General features: G+C 29.5%; 4 protein-coding genes across 15 annotated transcripts; 2 read left to right on the forward strand and 2 right to left on the reverse strand.

Annotated features, from left to right (window-relative positions):
- Positions 1 to 5,233: 5,233 nt before the first annotated feature.
- Positions 5,234 to 10,360, forward strand: LOC122568084. Of its 2 annotated transcripts, XM_043727425.1 has the most exons (11): positions 5,234 to 5,720; positions 5,783 to 6,005; positions 6,127 to 6,358; positions 6,626 to 7,840; positions 8,307 to 8,567; positions 8,636 to 8,786; positions 8,846 to 9,019; positions 9,101 to 9,368; positions 9,574 to 9,726; positions 9,813 to 9,955; positions 10,058 to 10,360. In XM_043727425.1, exons 1-11 carry the CDS (start codon positions 5,491 to 5,493, stop codon positions 10,302 to 10,304), a joined length of 3,297 nt encoding a protein of 1,098 aa, XP_043583360.1. In that variant the 5' UTR covers positions 5,234 to 5,490; the 3' UTR covers positions 10,305 to 10,360. The 2 variants fall into 2 exon arrangements, with proteins under 2 accessions (XP_043583360.1, XP_043583359.1); XM_043727424.1 differs by having other exon boundaries at positions 6,127 to 7,840.
- Positions 10,361 to 10,601: 241 nt separating this feature from the next.
- On the reverse strand, positions 10,602 to 14,828 carry LOC122568088 (spindle assembly checkpoint component MAD1-like). The gene is made up of 11 exons (XM_043727439.1): positions 14,499 to 14,828; positions 14,139 to 14,358; positions 13,803 to 14,069; positions 13,151 to 13,613; positions 12,387 to 13,056; positions 11,971 to 12,318; positions 11,689 to 11,856; positions 11,439 to 11,628; positions 11,214 to 11,367; positions 11,068 to 11,146; positions 10,602 to 10,992 (listed from the first exon to the last, which is right to left on the reverse strand). Exons 1-11 carry the CDS (start codon positions 14,691 to 14,693, stop codon positions 10,897 to 10,899), a joined length of 2,850 nt encoding a protein of 949 aa, XP_043583374.1. The 5' UTR covers positions 14,694 to 14,828; the 3' UTR covers positions 10,602 to 10,896.
- On the reverse strand, positions 14,672 to 18,735 carry LOC122568085 (spindle pole body component 110-like). 11 transcript variants are annotated; one of them, XM_043727435.1, is made up of 13 exons: positions 18,389 to 18,522; positions 18,010 to 18,064; positions 17,868 to 17,941; positions 17,648 to 17,800; positions 17,259 to 17,550; positions 17,135 to 17,187; positions 16,977 to 17,057; positions 16,640 to 16,909; positions 16,467 to 16,571; positions 15,841 to 15,909; positions 15,611 to 15,760; positions 15,333 to 15,536; positions 14,672 to 15,237 (listed from the first exon to the last, which is right to left on the reverse strand). In XM_043727435.1, the coding sequence occupies exons 4-13, from the start codon at positions 17,798 to 17,800 to the stop codon at positions 14,800 to 14,802; spliced, it is 1,815 nt and encodes a 604-aa protein (XP_043583370.1). In that variant the 5' UTR covers positions 17,868 to 17,941; positions 18,010 to 18,064; positions 18,389 to 18,522; the 3' UTR covers positions 14,672 to 14,799. The 11 variants fall into 11 exon arrangements, with proteins under 11 accessions (XP_043583370.1, XP_043583372.1, XP_043583368.1 ...); XM_043727437.1 differs by lacking the exons at positions 18,010 to 18,064; positions 18,389 to 18,522 and adding an exon at positions 18,627 to 18,735; XM_043727433.1 differs by lacking the exon at positions 18,389 to 18,522 and adding an exon at positions 18,627 to 18,712 and having other exon boundaries at positions 17,868 to 18,040.
- LOC122568087 (transport and Golgi organization 2 homolog) lies at positions 18,532 to 20,407 on the forward strand. Its single transcript, XM_043727438.1, has 4 exons — positions 18,532 to 19,266; positions 19,419 to 19,668; positions 19,878 to 20,096; positions 20,164 to 20,407. Exons 1-4 carry the CDS (start codon positions 19,125 to 19,127, stop codon positions 20,375 to 20,377), a joined length of 825 nt encoding a protein of 274 aa, XP_043583373.1. The 5' UTR covers positions 18,532 to 19,124; the 3' UTR covers positions 20,378 to 20,407.

Consider the following 20,407-nt stretch of genomic DNA (forward strand, 5'->3'; position numbering starts at 1 on the left):
CATATAACGCCACCGATTCCCTGACTCCATAATGGAGTCTTCTAACACAACCGGTGGAGCCGGTGACATTGAGGAGCAGAGATCTAAACGCTCCCATAAGGGTGTTGGCCTTCCTGCACACCTTTTCCAAGTGAGCTTCGAGCCTCCTTCTACAATCCAGCTGGACCCAAGGTATCTCACTTCCTGTCTCGTCGTTAGGAAGTATCCCTCGACGTTCACCTCGATTAACTTGGGGATCCGTTTGCCCGTCAAGAATATCACATCAGTTTTCTCATGAGCAATCCCTAATCCACAATCGGCACACCACCGCGAAATCACGCCCATCGCATCGGATAACTTCGTGGTCGCCTCTTCCTACTTAGCCACATCAAGTATGACCCGCAAGATCGTCGGCAAATGCCACACCGCATTCAGATAAGAAATCGCCTTTAACTCTTTTAATAATCCACCAGGTACACCAGGTTCCAAAGCAGCGGCCCCAGTATTTATTGATCCCTGAGGGACACCCCCGCATACACGTTCCTCCTAACTGTTCCTGCTGTCGTTCTAACTATGATCCTTCTGTCCTCGAAATAATTTTCGAGGAGCTTCAACAGTTTTTCTTCAACATCGCTCTAATCTCCACTTCCCTCAAGACTACGCTCCAACTGAGGGTATTGAAAGCTACCAGCAGAGTTATCCTGTTTCTTCTGAGGTGTGTAGGTCATGATAGTTGTCGTTGCTGGTGTAGATGTCGCTGCTGGGCTACTGCTGGCTTTTCTTCTCATTTTTGTATCGTGGAAGAAAAATCGGACTACGATCGCCGGTATTTGAACCCGGATCCCAAACGTTCGTAACCTGAGGCGCTAACCACTGCGCTGCCGTCGTCCAACACTAGTTGGTGTCGTCTGGTGGTATTTGCTGTCGAGTGCCGCTACACTTCTTTTGGCCCAGTCGGCAAGATCAACCACACGGCGCAAGGCATCCACAGTATTCCTTCTCCTTCTGAACCCATACTGGTCTTCATGAAATGGGTTCAGCCTCAGACTTTCCCCGATTAGACCCTTAAACGTGTGCTCCCAGACTTTACTCGGTGCTGGGAGCACGCTAATCGGTCGGAATGATGATGTTAATAGTCCCTACCCGGTTTGGGAATGAGGACCACCCTCGCCCCCTTCCATCTTGCCGTCCCTGGTATACCATCTACACCGACTGCCTTCTTTGGATTAATCTTCTTGCCGGCGTCCCGCAAGTCTTCCACCATAATCCTGCAGCCATCGCCATCCACATCACCATCTTCGCTCAGATTTCTAGACCTAGCGTCATTACTTCCCGTCGGCCTCGTCAGGAAGAGTTCGTCAACTATGTCACGGGCCCTATCCACGTGGAGGCTTTTTGTCCTCGTTCTCCTAGCCATCCTGGACATAATAGCCCTGCTACGGCCTCCCCCGGCTGGATCCCGATCCAGCTTCGCACATTCCTTCCAACACCTTTCCTTGGCGTCCCTGATCATTCTCGCCAACTTCTTTTTGTTCGCCTTAAATTCTTCGCTCAATCGGGCCGCGTCGTTTGTGCCTCTCATCCAGGCTCTCTGAGCCTTTCTCCTGCTCTTCATCGTCATTCTTCTAAAATTGCCAATTTCGTCACTCCACCAATAGTTGATACATCTCTTCCCTATCGACGGATAAACCTTTTTCAATTCCGAAGCACGTGCCATCTCCAGTGCCTTCCGCAAATAATCACCATGTGCCTCCTCATCCCCCTTATTGTCTTCGAATAAATTACTATAATTAACGTCAAATACTAAAAGAAATTTCTTCATGTCCGTGTCCTTTGCTGAGTATTTAAAGTTCTCGGCATTACGCCTCATCCTTGTAGTCTTAAAATTATGTAGAACGTAACGGTCTGATGCTGATCAGACATTCGGTATCTTCCCATCGACATAGTTCTCCCTCCTCGCCAGTTCCTTGCACACGCTAATTATGACTTACGCAAAAGCTTGTTCCCCCGTTTCTAGAGAACGTGTAATCCGTGCACGTCGTCCTGATTGGTACAATTCCATTTTTCATTATCATATCCAGGAGGCAAGTTCCCCTGCGGTTATTCACCCTGCCTCCCCACGCGATAGACTTTGAATTGAAGTTATCGGCGATCATCATCTCTGGGTAACTCCTCTTAGCTACACGTGTAAATGTGTCCAGTTCGTTGACGTAGGAACTGAACTGTTTCATGCTCACATTGGGGGAGCAATAACACCGAATGCAGAATACATCGCCCACATTAATACTGTTACAGGGGTCTCGGAATGCAGCGCTAGGATAATCACATTTTTGCATACCATAGCCATCAAAATAGTAACTAAGCAGTAGCAGCATATCTATGCGACCGGCATCCAGCGATAACCCCACCATAGGAACTAAACAATTGATATAAAAGAAACCTCCCAAGTCAGCACTCGACATTCTATTCTGTTGTGTTCTGTTCTGTTACGACATTCTGTATCTTTACTCTGTCAGTTTATATAATAAATTTTGTAATAACTATCATAATTGAAGTACCAATCTCTCATCTTACGTGCGGAACGTGAAATAATCTCGAACCGACGTGACAATACCGACGATGCCATCTTTAGCGACCAATGTAGTACTGTCAGCTTGTTTTCCCTTGAACTCTGGCTTCGTAGGCATATTGGTACATTAATTCTTGTGCAAGTCTGCACCTGTTCAAATTAATTATTAGTACCTTATTAGTACCTATCTTGCACGTACTATGTCATTCCTTCTTCTATCCTTCACGGTCGGGCATGCCAGGAATCCGGTGACATGCCTCAGATTTCTTCTTTTTTGATTGGCGCAAATAGCGCACCTAGGCTCCTTGGTGCACTGACTAATGGTCCTTATCACCACACCGCCTACACAGCTCTTTACCTGGGCTCAACGCCGTACACCTGGCAGCATTATGTCCCAACATGTGATATCTATAACATCTCACTATGTTGGGCAGAATCCTAGCCGTCGCTATCGTCAGCTCTGTTTTAATTCTAATCGGCTTGTCTCTGGGTACGGTGCTCGCTGGCAGCACCACTACCGCCTGCTGCGTTTCCCATAGCGTCATCCTTAAGGACTTCACCTGTATAGATTGCTCCTCTTTAATGTCTAATCCCGTTGCTATATCCTGGATTAGTTCTTCTCTTGTAGCTATCGGGTCTATATTTTTCATTTCGAGTGTTTCTCTGTTAGCCAGAGGAACCATCTCCGTACCCTGTCACATAGCTTTCTTGAGGCTGTCAGCGACCTCGTCCGCCGTTATTTTACTGGTGAGCTCAATTAGAATATGCCCGGCTCTGGTCTTCCTCACTGCTGTCGTTTTCTTAAGGGCGCTCTTCACCTCGGCCTCCCTGTAGAAGTCCTATCGACACCATCCCCCTCCAATACTTTTAATTGGTCCCCGGTTGCACTTACCGAAAGAGAGGCGGCCCTGGGACCGACCATCCTCTCCTCGTTCCTCGCTCAGTTTCTAGATGACCGTCAGAGCAAGCCTGGGGAGGCACCACCCGCGCAACACCGACGGAACCTGGTGCTCCGGAACCCCCTGAGGCGTAACTTTATTTCTCGCAGTCGTTCTATCCATATAGTTTATAAGTTGAAATAGTCCGGGGGCATAGCCGATATCGTCATAAAGTCGTTCTTCCATTCTCGTATTCATTTTCATTGCCAAGGTAGTCATAATATCAGTCCATTAAGTCCACTATATCGTCATTACCGTCCTATCCTTTAGTATTTTAATTCCCTACAGTAACATTATCCGATATTCATGTACCAATCTAACATCTATTAACCGTGTCGGAACCATCCAAGGCTAGTGACATGTAAAATAATAAAAGGAAATCGAAGTTAAAAAGAAAAAATAAAATATAAAAAATAAAAAAGAAAATTTATTTTTGAACATTTAGTTTACACTAATTGCGATCTGGTTCTGAACTCCAGCCGTGAGTTTCCAAGACTGAAACTCTTACAATTTGACTTTCGATGGGATCTATTTCTTTTTTTCTTTGTCATCCCTCAATATCCCCCCTATTCTCGCGTTTGTTAGACGACCGCGACCGTTGCTACGCACGCTTTTTTCTCGAACATTCGGCAGAAGGGCCGTTGGGATATTGATGGCAAATTACGCACTTCGGCGACATATATTGTCGCCGAGTGCCGCCACATCTTTATCTCTGTCATTAGTCTATCGGATTTAAAAGAGTGCCGGTCGTAACAAAAGCCAGGACGGCTTTCAACGGGGCCGCTCGACGGTGGACGTGGTAAATCGTGTGCGAGCCGTGTCGGGGGTTATGGTTTCCCGGAGCGAGGTGACATTGGCGGTCTCGTTGGACATTGTCAACGCGTTCAACACCATACTCTGTGATGTTTTTTTTTTTAATTTTTCTTTATTAAACGTTCTTATTTGTTTCTACAAATCGATAATTGCATAAGAATCGGGACCCAAGTGTTGCAATAATGGAGATATAGAAACAATTCTATTTCTCGAAACTGAAGATCTTAAATTTATCGTACCTATCGTAGAAAAAAACAATGCAAGTGAAAGAGAACGAGGGACTGAGAATCGAAGCGATTGACAAATATTTAAAGACCCACGATAAGTTGAGATCTTTAACTCAAAACTCAAATTTTCTTATGTTTGATTTCTCATCAGTAAAAATATATGACCTCATATGCAAGACCGTCTCAGCAAACACCATCGTATGTACTAAGGAAAAAGAATATGTGGTTCCATGCGACGATGAAAAGATATTCACGCTAGTACAATTGACATGTCAAGTACTGAGGATTAATGTTAAATCTAAATGGTGTATGGAAAAATATTAAAATTATTTGCATCTGATGCTATTAATTGCATCATTCCACTGATTCATTATCGTTTCTCTAAAGGAGATATAATAAACAATTAATTTCTCTTTGTTAGGCAATATACAATTAGTTTCACTATTGCACGATTTTGTCAATAGATTCTTGTCAATGCTAATTGTAGTAAAAACAGGGCAGATCCCTAACTTTAAGCTTAAATACATAGGTTCTTGTATATGCTAAACTGCAACCAAACAGGACAGATCTCTAATTTATAGGTTCTTGCACATGCTAGCTTTATTTAATCTCAGCACTTGACCGCATGGTGCAGCACTAATCCGGAAACAAGCAGGATTATAAGCGTGAGCACTCTCGCTTCTTCTCTGTTAGTGCCATAACATTGATACACCATCTTTAATTTTAAAAAACGCGCTTTCTGTACTATAATAAAACATAAAAAGATTTGGTTTTCATTTCACTTTACTATTTTATTTACTTTGATTTTGGGATGTTAAATCTTTCGGAATATATGATATTGCTTAGTAGGTAATATCATCTGATATATTTTTATTATAGAAATGTGAAATTTCTGTGCTTTTTAAACGAAAAAAGAGAAACTGATTTTACGTAGAAATAAATAAATTATAAAAAGGTGTTCAAAATGAATCAGCGAGTCAACAAATGTATTCGAACGTATGAAAGAAAAAAATTTAAAGAAGCTGTAGTTCCAGTACCAAAAATGGTTATTTCGTCTTTAGATAATATGAAGAGCAGAAGTCCTGTTTTATTAAATGATAATTCAAATATAATTGAAGAGAAAAATGTTGATAATGATTCTACGTATAATGATCCTTTTGAGACAACATTTGATAAACTAATTAAAAATGCAAGGTACGAAATTTTGTTATTGCTTTATTGTATTACAATTATTAATAGAATTGTTTATTTAATAGAATTCTACCACCTATGCCAAAGGCACATAATGATACAATACTACTAACTAGTTCAGATAGTAGATCTGAAATAAACGATCACCAATCTTCATTGTATAAAACATTAAGTTTTAACACAAAACCAGTTTCTAAATCAACACACAGAAAGATAAAAGTGCATATTACAAAGAAAACAATATCTAAGAAAAATGTATCTGTGTTCAAAAATAATGGAGAATCTAAAGTAGGTTTGATATTATAAAGTATATCTACATAATGTTGAATTTACATTAAAATTACATTATAAATTAATATATACACATATTAAAAGTATTAGTAATAAATATCCGTATATTATTGAATAGGTACAAGAAGATGTATCTCATAAAAAATATAAATTACGTAAAACAAAAAATAACAGTAAAATGCTATTTAAATATTCATATATCAAACAATCTAAAAAAAATTATAATAAAAAATATTTTGTAAAAAACAGCGAAAAAGCTTGTAATATACACAGTGATAAATCTTGTAACAATGTGGAGATAAAACCATGTTTTATTAATTTAGACAGATCTGCTGTATCAAAATGGAATAGTAAGTTGCATACAAGAGAAAGTAATTTACTAAAAGAAAATGATCAATTATTAGACCAACATTCAATTAGTGAAATCAGTATTGATAATTTAAAACATGATGAAGCAAAAATAAAACATTGTACTATTAAACTAGAACAATTAGGAACAAATCCATACATAGCACCACTTGATTTTAGAAAAAAAAAAGAAAATGTATTTAGTAGTACACCTAATGGTAGACCTGTTAGATCAAATGCTCATTTAATATCTTTATCACCAATTCCAGTTAAATATTTTGAAAAATTGAAGGATTCCACAATGTTGTCAAGCAATATCTCATTTAATGAAAGTAATGAAATTTTATTAAAATCTGAACTAAGTGATGATTTGTGTAAAGGAACAAATATAATCAAAAAATATAAAGATGAACATAAGTCATCTAGTTATTTAGCAAACACATCTAACTTTAGTAAGTATAATTTCGATCAATTTGAAAATATAGATAAAAAAGATATAGATTCATTGATTAAACTTAGTTATAGTGAGAATTGTGATCAGAAAGAATTTTTAACAAAAAGAGATTCAGTTCAAAATGTTCTAAGAAATAGAATTGAAAAAAATAATATATCAAATAAATCAGCATTAACAGAAGAATATAAAACTTCAAATGTAAAAATAGACAAACATATCTTAAGATTCTCTAATGATGCAAATATGTCACGTTCTTTATTTGATGATACCAATGGAAGTATTCAAACTCCATTAGGTAATGATATTGGAGTGAATGATATAGTAAAAATGTCTATTAATAATTTAGTGATAAATGAAAAAAGTACTGTATTAAATAATGAGAGGCACTCTGATTTTGTTAAATTAAATAAAACATCTGCAAATATAAGTTCTGATGAAAAAGTAACATTCAATAAGTCACAGGAAGAATTACATGCAACTTCAGTCCCGATTAAATTGACAAAATCAGATTCATCATCTGATGATAAAAGCAATGATATAACAAATGTAGACGGAAAAATTTTGTCAAGCAGAGACAGTGTATTAAGTATAAAACATTCTTCTGTAAACAGTAGTAGAAAATGTGGTGAATCTCATGTAGTTTTGAAGCAATTGCAAGATTCCATTAGAGTTACAAAAAGAAAAAAATATACTAAATGGGATCTTGATTTAGTTAGTATTGCAGAAGATTGTGATACTAGTACAGAATTGAAGAAAAAACAGATACATTTAGAAAAAACGAACACTGAAAGAGAAATGATATTATCACAAAAGGAATTATCAGTTCTAGAAAATATAACGGAGGAATGTACTAATAATGCTCATAGAGTAGTTGGAAAACCTGTTTATTTAAAACCAGGCAAATCTTGGACAAGATCTTTGTCAATTTTGCACAATTTACAAACTGAATTTAATCTGGATAAATTATCTGTTGGCAAAGGTAAAAAATGGAGATATAGTGTTCAGGATATTTTAAATATGCAAACACAAGGTAATTATACAATGATTTAAAAGACATTTTTTATACATTTTGTAACTAAAACTTTTTAATTTAATAGATTATACATTATATTGATTTTGTTGTAATGTTAACAGAGAAAATTTAATGTAATACATATGTGATCATGCAAACATTTGAATGTTGTGTCTTTATTTGACAAAACAAAATATTACTGTAAAATTCATTAACCTGAAATATTAATATTTTATGTTTTTTATGATATAATATACATGGTTTATTTCATATTTTATACTTTTTATATATTTTTTATTTTTTAAGTATCCATTACTTTAAAATAAGTTTTCATTCTAAAAATGCTTTTCTATTTAAAATATGAACAAAATATTCATTATTTTGTAAATATGTTGTAAATGGGTAGGTCTTAAAAGTGTAATATAAATAACAATTTTCTAAATATATATTATAATGATATTAATTTAATTTGTCATATATGTAGGAATTATACAAAGCTGCATAAAAAAGAATGATAGTAATACAAAATTACGAACAACTAATGAGGTAATTAATAAATCAGAATATGAATTGATTAATAACAAAGGTAAAACTTGTGATTCCACCAATCTCACACGTGTTTCAAAAAGGATATCAGTTCGTGTAGTTCCAATTCATAAAACAGTGAAATCTATTGAAGATGCATCATTTCTTGAAGTTTATGGTATTGTTCCTGTTAAGAGTCAGAGATTTACATTATTAAATAGTAAGTCATATCATTAAATTTAATTTTTAATAAAGTTTTTATCATTATATACATATATCCGCATACAGATCCTCAAAAATCTTCTATATGTAACATTCAAAATAATGACAGTGATATCCAAGTTATTGAAGAACATGTAGTTTCAACAGCTAGAGAAGTTATTTTACAGAGATGTTTACAAAAAGATTATATACCATTTACAACATACTTTTCTGATTCGTAAGTATATGTATATATAATGAAATTTTTAGAGAATAGTAATATAATAATTTGTTTAGATACCTGGAACACTGTCGAAAAATTGGAGAAGGTGTATATGGTGAAGTTTTTCTTTATGAACAAGAAAATAAAAAATCTGTTATAAAGATTATTCCTATAGAAGGTAGTGATTGTGTAAATGGAGAACCACAAAAGAAATTTCATGAGATATTATCAGAAATTGTAATTGCAATGTAATTATAATCGCAATTTGTTAGTTATAATGAATATTAAAATTCATTATGATACCAATCTTTTAATAAAGATAATTTTAGGGAATTACATAATTTAAGATTCAACACCAGGTACAATACTGATGGATTTGTGGAAGTAAAAGATATTAAATGTATAAAAGGAAAATATCCAAAAAGACTTATAGAATTGTGGAATATCTATGATGAAGAGAAACATTCTGATAATGATTGTCCATCAATGTTTAATGATGATCAATTATACATTGTTCTGGAACTTGGACATGGAGGTCAAGATTTAGAAGCGTTTGTATTTAATACTGCAGAAGAAGCTCATATTTTGTTTATACAGGTTGTTATTATAATGTGCATAATATTATAAGAATTTTAAGTATATTAACATTAATTTCTAAGTTTCATTGTCATATACTAATTATTGTGTCCTTTTTTCATTTTTAAATATATATAACTAATCTCATATGATAATTAAACTAGCAAGTCAACTTACATTTAGTTTTTCATCAACCTGAATAGTTATATTTAATATTTCTTAATAGGCTGCATTAGCATTAGCAGTTGCAGAAAAGGCTATTGAATTTGAACATAGAGACTTACATTGGGGAAATATATTAATATCATCGACAAATGAAGATTATGTACATTATAAGATTGGGCAAAAAAACATTGAACTAATTAGTAAAGGTGTGAAGGTATACACAGAAGACCATTTTCAATTCTAGCTAATTGTGGGATTTCTCTTTTTAAATTAAATTGAAAAACATATTGAATGTTTTAGGTGTCTATTATAGATTTCACCCTTTCAAGAGTCAAGTATCAAGGATGTAGTGTATTTAATGACCTTGCATCAGATCCTACACTGTTTACAGCTCAGGGCGAATATCAATTTGAAATATATCGTTTGATGAGGGATAAAGTTAAGTAAGTTTTTAAATATATTAATTTCCATTAATTTAATTAATTTAATTAATTTTCATTATTCACTTATTAAATTGCGTATTTATTGTTTGCACATTATTTTAGGAACAATTGGCAAGCATTTGAACCCTATACAAATATTTTATGGCTGCATTATACTTTAGATAAAATGATCACAGCAGTTAGATATAAAAAGAAAAACTTAAAAATTCATAAAAATGGTATAACAAAACTTAAAGAACTAGAAAACGAAATTTTGACATATAACAGTGCCTTTGACTTTGTAACAAATTGTGATAAAATTGTTAATTTATTACGTATTAATTCGAAATCCAAAGTAACTTCTGTATAACAAAGAAAAATATAGAAGTTACAAAATGTAAAATATGAGTAGCAATATAAATTTTTTAATATCTGTATGTTAATAAATATTAGAAAAATATGTAAGTTTAATAATATTATATTAAATGTATATTTTTATTGTTTTTATATGTTTGTAACGTGTCCTTCAAAGAATAAATCTTTATTGCAGTATTTAAATATTCTTTACATATAATTTAATTTCAAAATTAAAAAATATATTTATTTATAAAAATATACAATGTACTTTTTAAATCATTTGTTCTATATAAATCAAATTTTTATTACAAATAATGAGATTTTATATTTTTTATAAAAATTTATTGCAATTACTTCTCATTTGAATGTTAAACGTTTAGTTTTATATGTATTTATATGTTTGTTACGTGTTTAGCTTAAATGTACATCATTAATTAATGATAATGTAATTTATAAGATAATAAATTACAGTAAGGAAGTAATTACAATGTTAAAATTCAGAATAAACATCTTATAAAAAATCTTTACAAATTTATTATTTAAGTAAAAGAACGAATATTTTTTTTTTAAATTAAAGAAATTTATCTTGAAAGACTTCAATAATATTAATTCGTAGGAAATGTTGTAATATATTCATATATATTGCTCAATTTATGGTATGCACTACACTGATTAATAAAATTCCATCTTTGTTGATCAAACTGAAAATAAAAGTATGTATTAGAATAAAATAAATATAACTAAAAAAAAACACAAATCTAAAAAAATAAATATACAATGAAATCTTTTTCAATTTGTTTGTCTTTCTTAGATTTGTTTTCTAATTCTGGAGATTTTTCTTCGCCATTGTGGTACCTATAACATAATTTTTATGGTACAGTTTAATGGTATTTAATGCAGGGTGATATATTTAACAATTTACCCAAAGTTATGTCCCAAATTTGATTTATAATCTTGTGTTTGTAAAGTTTGATACTTTTGAGTATCACCTAAAAATGGCATAAATTGCCATTGATTTTGTATGTATGAATTTCTTTCTTTCGAAATTGATGATATTATTCTTTTGTACATTGATTCTTTAAATTAAAATGAATATATCAATGGAGCTACATTATTTATTACGTATTTTAAATATTATTTGTATTACCTTCTTCATGTACATTTGTGGGTAGAATTTGGAATTTTTTCTCCACTTCATTTAGTGTTGCATAAAATTCCTGTTGAGCATTATCATAGAAACATTGAGTTTCGTTTTCCATATGAATTACATCAGAGCTGTTGTTTATAATTACAGTTATCTGTTCATGTAGTTCCATTAATTCTTTCATATTCAATGACTAAAAGCATGTAATTATCCTCAATTAAATGTTTCATTACATGAATGTGCAGTTACATACTAATAACCAATTTTCTGAGTCAAACACTTTTTCACTCTTCATGTCATCTTCAAATTGTTTTTGCAAAATTTCAACGTTTGCTTTGTGCCTTTCACAAACTGCATTTAAACTACTGTCATAGTTCTTTTTCATTAATATTATTTTGTCTTGATATTCTTCTATCTGAGACTATGTAACATTGTAAAAGTATTAAAGTAAAAGTATCATCTAATATAAAATAGTTGAGCATAATGTAGTAATAGAAATAATATACTTGCTATAATAATATTAAGTAATAGCTACTTTAAGGATAGCACGAAGCTCAGCATTTTCTTGTACTAAATGTTTAATAATTTCTTTAGGATGTTTTATTTCACAATCTCTATTCATTATTGCATTTTGGTTTTCATTATGTTCACTTTTCGTATGTTCCATCTTATACCTCATCAATAAATTATTTGGAGAATTGGATCGCTCAAATGTTATACAATTATTTTCAGACACTTCTTTTATATTTACGTTATTCGACAATTGTACATCGATTTTTTCTATTTCAGTTTCTTTTGCTTCTCGTTTTTGATCTTTATATTCTAATTTGACATTTGTTATTCTATTATTTACAGTTAACTCTATTATTTCATCTTGATGAATCTAAAAATAAAATAGATGTATTAATACATAGTTAATAAGAAATAAAACATATCTCGAAAACTACTAACTATGTACTGATCATGTAATTTTTTAATAAATTTACTATTCGATGAATCTTTTTCTAAATTAGATAGATTTTGAAGATTTAAGAGTCTTTCACATATTTGATTGGAAAGAGTATACAATTTGCTTTTTAGATTTTCTTCCATTACTTCATTATGCAGTCTAATTAATAATTCAGAGTTTTCATTTCTCCAATATTCCACATTTTTTTCTAATATTTCATTTTCACGTAGATATATGTCTAAGCTATTATCAAGTTTTTTGTTACTACTTTGATTATTTATAAGTTGTGTTCTTAAATTACTGAGTTCAACTTTTAATTTTTTTTCATATTTATCCAATTTTGCAAGATCCTCTTGCATTATATATATGATATTAATTTTATCATTTTGTTCAGTTAGAGATACAATTATTAGATTCATTTCTATAAGTTTATGTTCAACATCTTTCAGCTTTTCATTTAATAACATATTTTCATCTTCCAATTTTATGATTTCATAATGTTTTTGTTCCATTGCATTTTTGTATTCACCAATTTTTTGTGACAAAATATTATTACTTGCATCAATTTTATTTTTCAAGGTAGTTATAGCTTCTTCTTTTGTGGAAATGATCATATTGGATTGAATAATATTCTTTTTTAATTCATAATTCTCAAATTGTAAATCACTCAATCTGCAAAAGATGTTAGTAATTAAAAGATAATATAAAATAATAATTAATATTATAAAAAATATTTTTTCTTTTATAAAACAAATAGAAGCATTACCTTTTCTCTATTTCTTTAATCTTATTTTCTAAAGTAGTCTTTAGGTTTTTAGTTTCAAGAAGTTCACGAACTTGCTCTGATAAATTTTTAATTTGTTCAGTTTTTATTATTAATTGTTTCTTACTCTCTCGGCATTCTTCTGATAATCTATTTGTTATATTTTCTAAATTCTTGTTTTCTTTTTCTAATGCATTACAATCTTTATCATATATAAATAATTCACTTTTAAGTATCTCAAGTTGTTGTTCTAACTTCAATACATGATCATCCTTTTTATTAAGCGTTGTAGTTATTTTTGATAACTGTTCTTTAATTTTTATATTTTCTTCATTTAAACCAATACCTTCTTCTCTTTGCTGTTGCACTACTTCTTTCAATTGAGCTATTTCTAAATTTTTTCTTTTTAATTCCTTCTGTTGTTCTTCTATTGTTTCAGTTATCTGTATGTGTTGATCTCCAGCACCTTAAAATAATTTTTCATGTAAAAAAGCAATACTGTACATATAGCTAATATTTATTATAATCGTGGAAGGAATTAATCATTTAGAAATACTGCTATTAGTAAATAATTAAAATACTACAAATATATAATTTTATACATAAAATATAACTGAAATTATAATACAATGGAATTTAAACATTTAAAAATTACCTTGTAGAGCTGTATTTATTTTATTGATACAAGATTTCAAATGTATTTCGATCGCTTTATTAATTTTTTCATCATATAAATATGTTTCCTCTGTGTGTAATATTTCATTTAATAACTGATACAAAATGTTTTCAATAAATTCATTTATCTTATTTTGTACGTGTAATAGATCATTAGGAAGCTGTTTAATGCAAGAATCATATTTCTTATTTTCTTTTTTATGCTGATTATATAATTTAAAAATTAGTTGTTTCTTCAAAGTTATATCTACCAAAAAAATTAATATGCTGATATACATATACATGTGTAAAAACGCAAACCAAAAGTTTAAATTACCTTGAGAAACATTGATAGCTGATTGTGTATCTTTCAGAATTTCATAAAAATAATAAGTTTGTTTAATCATGACAGGGCGTTCGATTTCTACATATATTTGTAACTTTTGTGTAAGAGAACGTAACTTAATTAAAAAATGTGTAAAATATTCAATGATTTCCTTTTCTATGTTATCTATGACATCTTTTCTACTTAATTTAATGGTATAATTGTGATATTCCTATTAAATGTTGTTATTTGTTTTCAACAAATTATAATATGACATTAAAATAAAATTATAATGTTAAATTAAAATTAAATTAAAATATTATAATGTTATTATTTTTTTAAGTAAAAGATTGGGTCAATGAAATGTATTACCTTTTGAAGTCCACAAGAATCTAAATTATTTGCTATTTCACTTAATAAATTTTTATTATTAGTTGCGTTAGAAATATCGTCAAATTCTGTTTCATTTGAATTAGTCATATCTTGCTTTACATTGAATGCAACTACACTGTCTTCAACTACATATACAAAATATTTACATATATATACGTATGTATAATTATACATAATATATTATATAAATATTGATTTCACTTATAATATAGAAAATGTGTGATATGTGACTTATATATATATATAAGTATATAATCCACTATATATTATTATGTATGTTTTAAATGACAGCATTACTTGTATTTTTTGAATCCACTTCAGAGTAACAAGAAAGTTTTTCACAAATCATATATTTTAAATTTTGATCAGAGAAAGTTTCTAGTTTATCATTTTCTATATAATGCTTTAGATCTCCAATTTGTTGTAAGAGATTTTGACTTTCTATTTTATAACTTTGAAATCTTGATATAATGATGTTTATAGTATACAGTATATTATTTGCTTCTTCACCAATATCCAAGCTACATTTTGAACAATTACAAATTTCTTCACAAACGTCATTAAGCTCCTCCAAATTATTTAGGACATATTTTAACTTATTGAAAAAATCACTAATTTCTTGTTTCATAGAAACCAATTGCTTTTTATATTGAGTAATTTTAATATCTTTATCCTGAATTTCAGTTTTTAAAACTTCTAACGTGTTCTTTGTCTCCATCTAACGTAATTGACATTATAATTATTCATAATCGTGTAAATGTATATAATTATGTGTGAATAAAATATTTAATGAATATAATAAAAATAGTGTACTTGTTCATTATATGGAATAGACAGTTCTTTGATCACTTTTAACAGTTGATTTAGCTTTTCTTCTTGATTTGTTAAAATACAATTCTGTTCATAATTTTGTTTTTTAAGTTCGTCTCTTTCTTCTAAGACATTCTTTAATTGATCTAGCATTATATTATATTTTTCTGCTTTTTCTACTAGTTGTTCCATTTCTTGTATCTTTTTCTGCAATACAGTAAGCATATATAATTTTGTATTTGAAAATTGATCCTTGATATTAGATATGTGTGATAACTAACTAAGAGTAACTCTTTTTCTAATCGTAATGTTGTTGCTTCTTTGACATACAATTGAAGTTTTTCAATTTCTTCAGAATATAAATAACAACTTTCACATTTCTCATTTAAATCTTGTTTGAGTTGTTCCATTAAATATTTATAACTATAGAGCTAGAAAAAGAAAAGAAGATAGAATTTTCAAAGTGGAATAATATAAAGATAATATATAAAATAATATATAAACATATTACCTTCTTTTTCAAATCCTCTACTTCGCAATTACGTTCATGATCCAATTTATATAATTTTTCATGTAACATCTGCATAATTATTATCAAGTATTATTACTGGCACTAGAGAGATGCGGATTGATGGAGAGGTGGAATATCTATTGGTAAGAGAGTGAAAGAAAGAAATGTAACCTTTGTGGGGACAAATATGGAAATCTAGAGCACATGAAAAAAGAGTGGAATTAGAAAACAGGTTTGGTATAGGAGAGATAGCCAACAAAAGAGGAAAAGGCTTGTCAACTTGGTTAGGAAATTGGGAAAGAAAAAAAAAGAAAAGAGTGAAGAGGTAAGTAGATAAAGATTTGTGCGATAGGTAACAGAAAATAGATATATAATAATAATTAATAATTAAATAGATGATAGAAAGTAAATATGTGATAGTAAAATAAGAGTAAAATAAAATTGTTTGAGTGAATGGATGTGTGTGTAAATGAATAAGTGAGAACACAAGGAAACAGGGAAACCAAATCCCTTTTGACCAGGAGACTGAAAATGAACTACTACTACTATTAGGTATTAATTGACTTCAATTTTGTCATACGACACACTTTAGTATTATTCTACAAAATTGTATTTTATATACTTGCTTTGAGATTTCCTTGTTGAGTGTATATGCAACTTTCTTTTTCTTTTAGTAAAACCTCCAAATGTTTATTCATATCATGTAATTCTTCTAACTCTGCATCTCTTACCTAGAAATTAAATACAATTGTATAAATTATAATATAACTGTATAAATTATTAAGTTGATATATCATACGCAGAGTTCATTTTTCAAAACAATAATTTCAGAATCTTTCTGGATGATAATCCCTTTATGAACGCTATTATGTAAATCAAAATTAGATTCTGTTCCCATCTCAGTGTCAAACTCTGTTAGACTTTCAATATCTTGTGAACTATTACTGCAAGAAGCATCACACTCAAAACTTTGTTCTTTGTGATTATTTGTTTGTGAACTATCTTTGTCTTGATCTGCGCTGTTATCTTCATTACTGAATTTTGATGTGAATGATGTTTGTGACATTGCCTAGATAGAATAATATTTATATAAAAATATATTGTTTAAATGACAAAAAGCACAATTATTTTCATACAGATATTGTTATAATTTTGTTTAGATATTTATCAACTTGATCGTCAATTTGTATTTCTATATCATGTGTTTCTGTGTTTACCTGTAAGTAAATATTACATTTATTTAAATAATTTTAATTATAGTACTAATAGATTGATTATGATATAATGATACTACTTGTACAGCTACATCAATATATTCTATCCAAGATGATGTCTTTTTATTGTAATCTACAAAATTAAGATACAAATAAAAATTTAGAAAATAAAAAATTTTTAAATACTTTTTGGTATCATTTTACCTGTAGAAGGAAGTGATCTTACAGTAGACCTACATGATGGTATTAGATTATAATTTTTCAAAGATGGATCAAACATAGTTAAAGAATAAGAATATAATTGATTATATTGGTTTGTTATAGCTGATACATTTCTTGTGTTAGACTGTGAATTTCTTTTACAAGGTGTATGGATTGACAACAAATTTGACTGAATTATAGGACCTGATTTACTGATATTGAAAAATGCACCTTTTAGAACTCCAGTTGTATAATTGTTTTTCTGTGGTGGTTCTTTTATTTTTAAAATGTTATCCTAAAAAATAATATGACATTATTAAGTTACTTTTAACTTTAATTTTAAGTTATTATATAAAAAAGTAATATACAAAGTAAATTGTTTAAAAACTTACTAAGTTTTGTAACTGTTCTTCTTGTTTAGTGGTAAGTTTAAGAGTTTTATATTTTTTAAGTTCTTTTTTAACTATCTGAAGTTCATTTTGTGCTTTCGGATTGAGTTGAATAATATTATCAATAATTACATTAAATGGTATTATCTTTCCCATCTGCAAGAAAATACATAGTGAGAATGTTTTTCTTTGATATGAATATTTTGTTTAATTGAATACATACTGATGAGTCATGTTCATTAAGTTCACGAAAGTAACGTGAATTTTCTAAAGAATTTGGACTCCATGCTCTGATATCTGAACAAGAATCATATAATTTTAATCGACCTTCTAAACGTTTCTTCGGTAAAACATAGTCACCATACATCAAAGGTGTTCCTGAGTTATGTTTACTAGCTAAAAAAATTCGAGGTCCATGTTCTACATAAGACATATTTACTTTTTTTCTTTTTGCTCAAAAAATCAGTAACATTAATTATTATTACTGTTAACGGATCTGAATCTAAAATTCTTTTTAAAAATATAATATAATATAAAATAAATTGTATTATTTATTTGATTGTTTTTATTTATATACTATAGTAACTATTAAGAAACAAAATGCAAAGTAACATAAATGGTGATCAATAAAATCTATGTAGTTATATAATAAAATATTTTATTTTGTAAACTGACATCAGAGTTACTGATAGGTAATATTAATAAACATTTTTCGGTTTTATCAATGTTATAAAATAGACATACATTATAGACAGAAATTATTATTACATAATATAGTTTTTGTTCGAAATAAGCAACTAGTTTCTGACTCGAAATAAGTAATCCGCTATCCCCTCTTCTTTATTTGAACTTGTCGACAGAATGAGAGATCGGTGAAGGAGTAAGAGGTTTGTGAAAGCGAGAAGCCATAAATTTTTGTGGTCTAATGAACAATGACAGCGTTTAGTAAAAGATGAATACAATATATATAATGCTTTCTCACTTTAATATTAGCGATCTTGACGTCTTATATGTTACTCGGCCAATCACTTTCTGATTTGCCGCTATGTCAAGCCTCTCGCTCGTTTTTCGTGTTCTTTGTCCTATTCAAGAAGAAAATCAAGCAGAATAGCATATTTGACTCTTAATAAGGCAATTAACCGGACCCGAGTGTGTTGTTTATTTAGAGGCAAAACTGTATATAAATATAATTAAAATTATGAGTATTATTTTACCTTTTTCATAATTTTACCTTTTATTTCGAAAAATTACATTTATAAATTGTAAAATATAATTTCAATTTACATGCTTCATGTAAATGTATGTTGATGTCTTACTAGCTTACTAGCTTATCTTCAATTATCAATGAACAGAATGTTATCTTAATTTATGATTGAAAAGTGTTTAATCTTATCAATGACATACAATAAAAGAGGTATAAAACAAAAGCCTGTGATATAAGCAGATATTGCTCTGTAGTGTTTAAGTATTTGTTACAACAATGTGTATTTTATTTATTTATCGTAATCCTGATGCTGATTCTGAGTCATATCGATTGATTTTGGTCTCAAACCGAGATGAAGATTTTAAACGTCCAGCATCACCAGCTCATTATTGGGAACACCATCCATTATGTTTAGGAGGTAAGTTAAAGCTATGTACATTTGAAATTAATTACATGCTAAATTTATATATATAGTAATATATATGTATATATTGTATAAAATGTTTATCTTAATATATTATTGAATAATTAATTCCAAATTAGAAATCATTATAATTTATATTTTATTAGGTACTGATATGGAGCCTGGAAAAGAAGGTGGAACTTGGCTAGCAATGTCATTAACAGGAAAAGCTGGTGTTGTTTTAAATTTATCTGATGAAGCAAGTTCAACTAATATACCAAAAGAAGGACGAGGATTTTTAGTGCCTAATTTTGTTACATCAAATGATTCTGCAGTTTCATATTTAGACAAATTATACAAGAAGAATAATGAAAATCAAATATATAATCCTTTTATTTTGGTTTTAATAGATTTACAGTATGTGAATAAATTTATAATATTTTTATAATCAAAAAAATCTTAGTAATCAAAGTATAATATATATATATACTTAATATATAAAATATATTATATAATTAAAAATATATATATTTGTATAAATTTATATATATATTTTAATAATATACATTTTCTTTAATTAATATACAAATTAATTAAAATTTTAATATATATCTTAATTCATTTAGGAATGCAGATGTTAAGTATCTAAGCAGTTCTCATAATTCAACAGGACCTAATTCAAGTCAAGACAATATCTTAGGTTTTGGTAATAGTGGTCTTGATATTCCATATAAAAAAGTTGAAGCAGGGAAAGAAATTTTCAAAAATATTGTTAAGGATATTAAGGTGTCAAGACAAATGACTCTGATTGAAGAACTTCTGAAATTTTTGAAATCAAAAGAAAGGTATGCATAATTTTTTAAACAATTATAGTTTGTGTTGTTATTAACACATTATTCTTTTAATTTCCAGATATTTGCCAGATCCTGAATTGCAAAAACGTTGTTCAAAAAGGTATAAGGAACTCAGCTCAATCTTTGTATCAACTGATGGATATTGTACACGAACTCATTCTATTTTGTTGGTTAATGGAAACAATGAACTAACATTTGTTGAAGAAACACTTATGCCAAATTTAACATGGAAACGTCAAATATTTAGTAACAAATTAATACGTAAAAATTGACAGTGATAATAAAAATAATTGTAAACGATA

Source organism: Bombus pyrosoma, linkage group LG6 (assembly GCF_014825855.1).
Source record: "Bombus pyrosoma isolate SC7728 linkage group LG6, ASM1482585v1, whole genome shotgun sequence".
Classification (NCBI taxonomy): Eukaryota; Metazoa; Arthropoda; class Insecta; order Hymenoptera; family Apidae; genus Bombus; species Bombus pyrosoma.

Bases quoted from the DNA above. Each gene is read 5' to 3' on its own strand.
- LOC122568085 (XM_043727426.1), bottom strand. From the start codon at position 18,077: ATGTCTTATGTAGAACATGGACCTCGAATTTTTTTAGCTAGTAAACAT. The intron at 17,801-17,867 runs GTATGTATTCAA...ATTTTCTTGCAG, and splicing joins TTAATGAACATGACTCATCA to ATGGGAAAGATAATACCATT. The intron at 15,910-16,466 runs GCAAGTATATAA...ATAATTATGCAG, and splicing joins CTCAACAAGGAAATCTCAAA to ATGTTACATGAAAAATTATA.
- LOC122568084 (XM_043727424.1), top strand. From the start codon at position 5,491: ATGAATCAGCGAGTCAACAAATGTATTCGAACGTATGAAAGAAAAAAA. The intron at 6,006-6,126 runs GTAGGTTTGATA...ATTATTGAATAG, and splicing joins AAAATAATGGAGAATCTAAA to GTACAAGAAGATGTATCTCA. The intron at 7,841-8,306 runs GTAATTATACAA...TCATATATGTAG, and splicing joins TTTAAATATGCAAACACAAG to GAATTATACAAAGCTGCATA.
- LOC122568087 (XM_043727438.1), top strand. From the start codon at position 19,125: ATGTGTATTTTATTTATTTATCGTAATCCTGATGCTGATTCTGAGTCA. The intron at 19,267-19,418 runs GTAAGTTAAAGC...ATATTTTATTAG, and splicing joins CCATCCATTATGTTTAGGAG to GTACTGATATGGAGCCTGGA. The intron at 19,669-19,877 runs GTATGTGAATAA...TAATTCATTTAG, and splicing joins TTGGTTTTAATAGATTTACA to GAATGCAGATGTTAAGTATC.
- LOC122568088 (XM_043727439.1), bottom strand. From the start codon at position 14,693: ATGTATAATTATACATACGTATATATATGTAAATATTTTGTATATGTA. The intron at 13,057-13,150 runs GTAATGCTTCTA...CATCTTTTGCAG, and splicing joins ATTAAAGAAATAGAGAAAAG to ATTGAGTGATTTACAATTTG. The intron at 11,857-11,970 runs GTAGCTATTACT...AATGTTACATAG, and splicing joins AGCTTCGTGCTATCCTTAAA to TCTCAGATAGAAGAATATCA.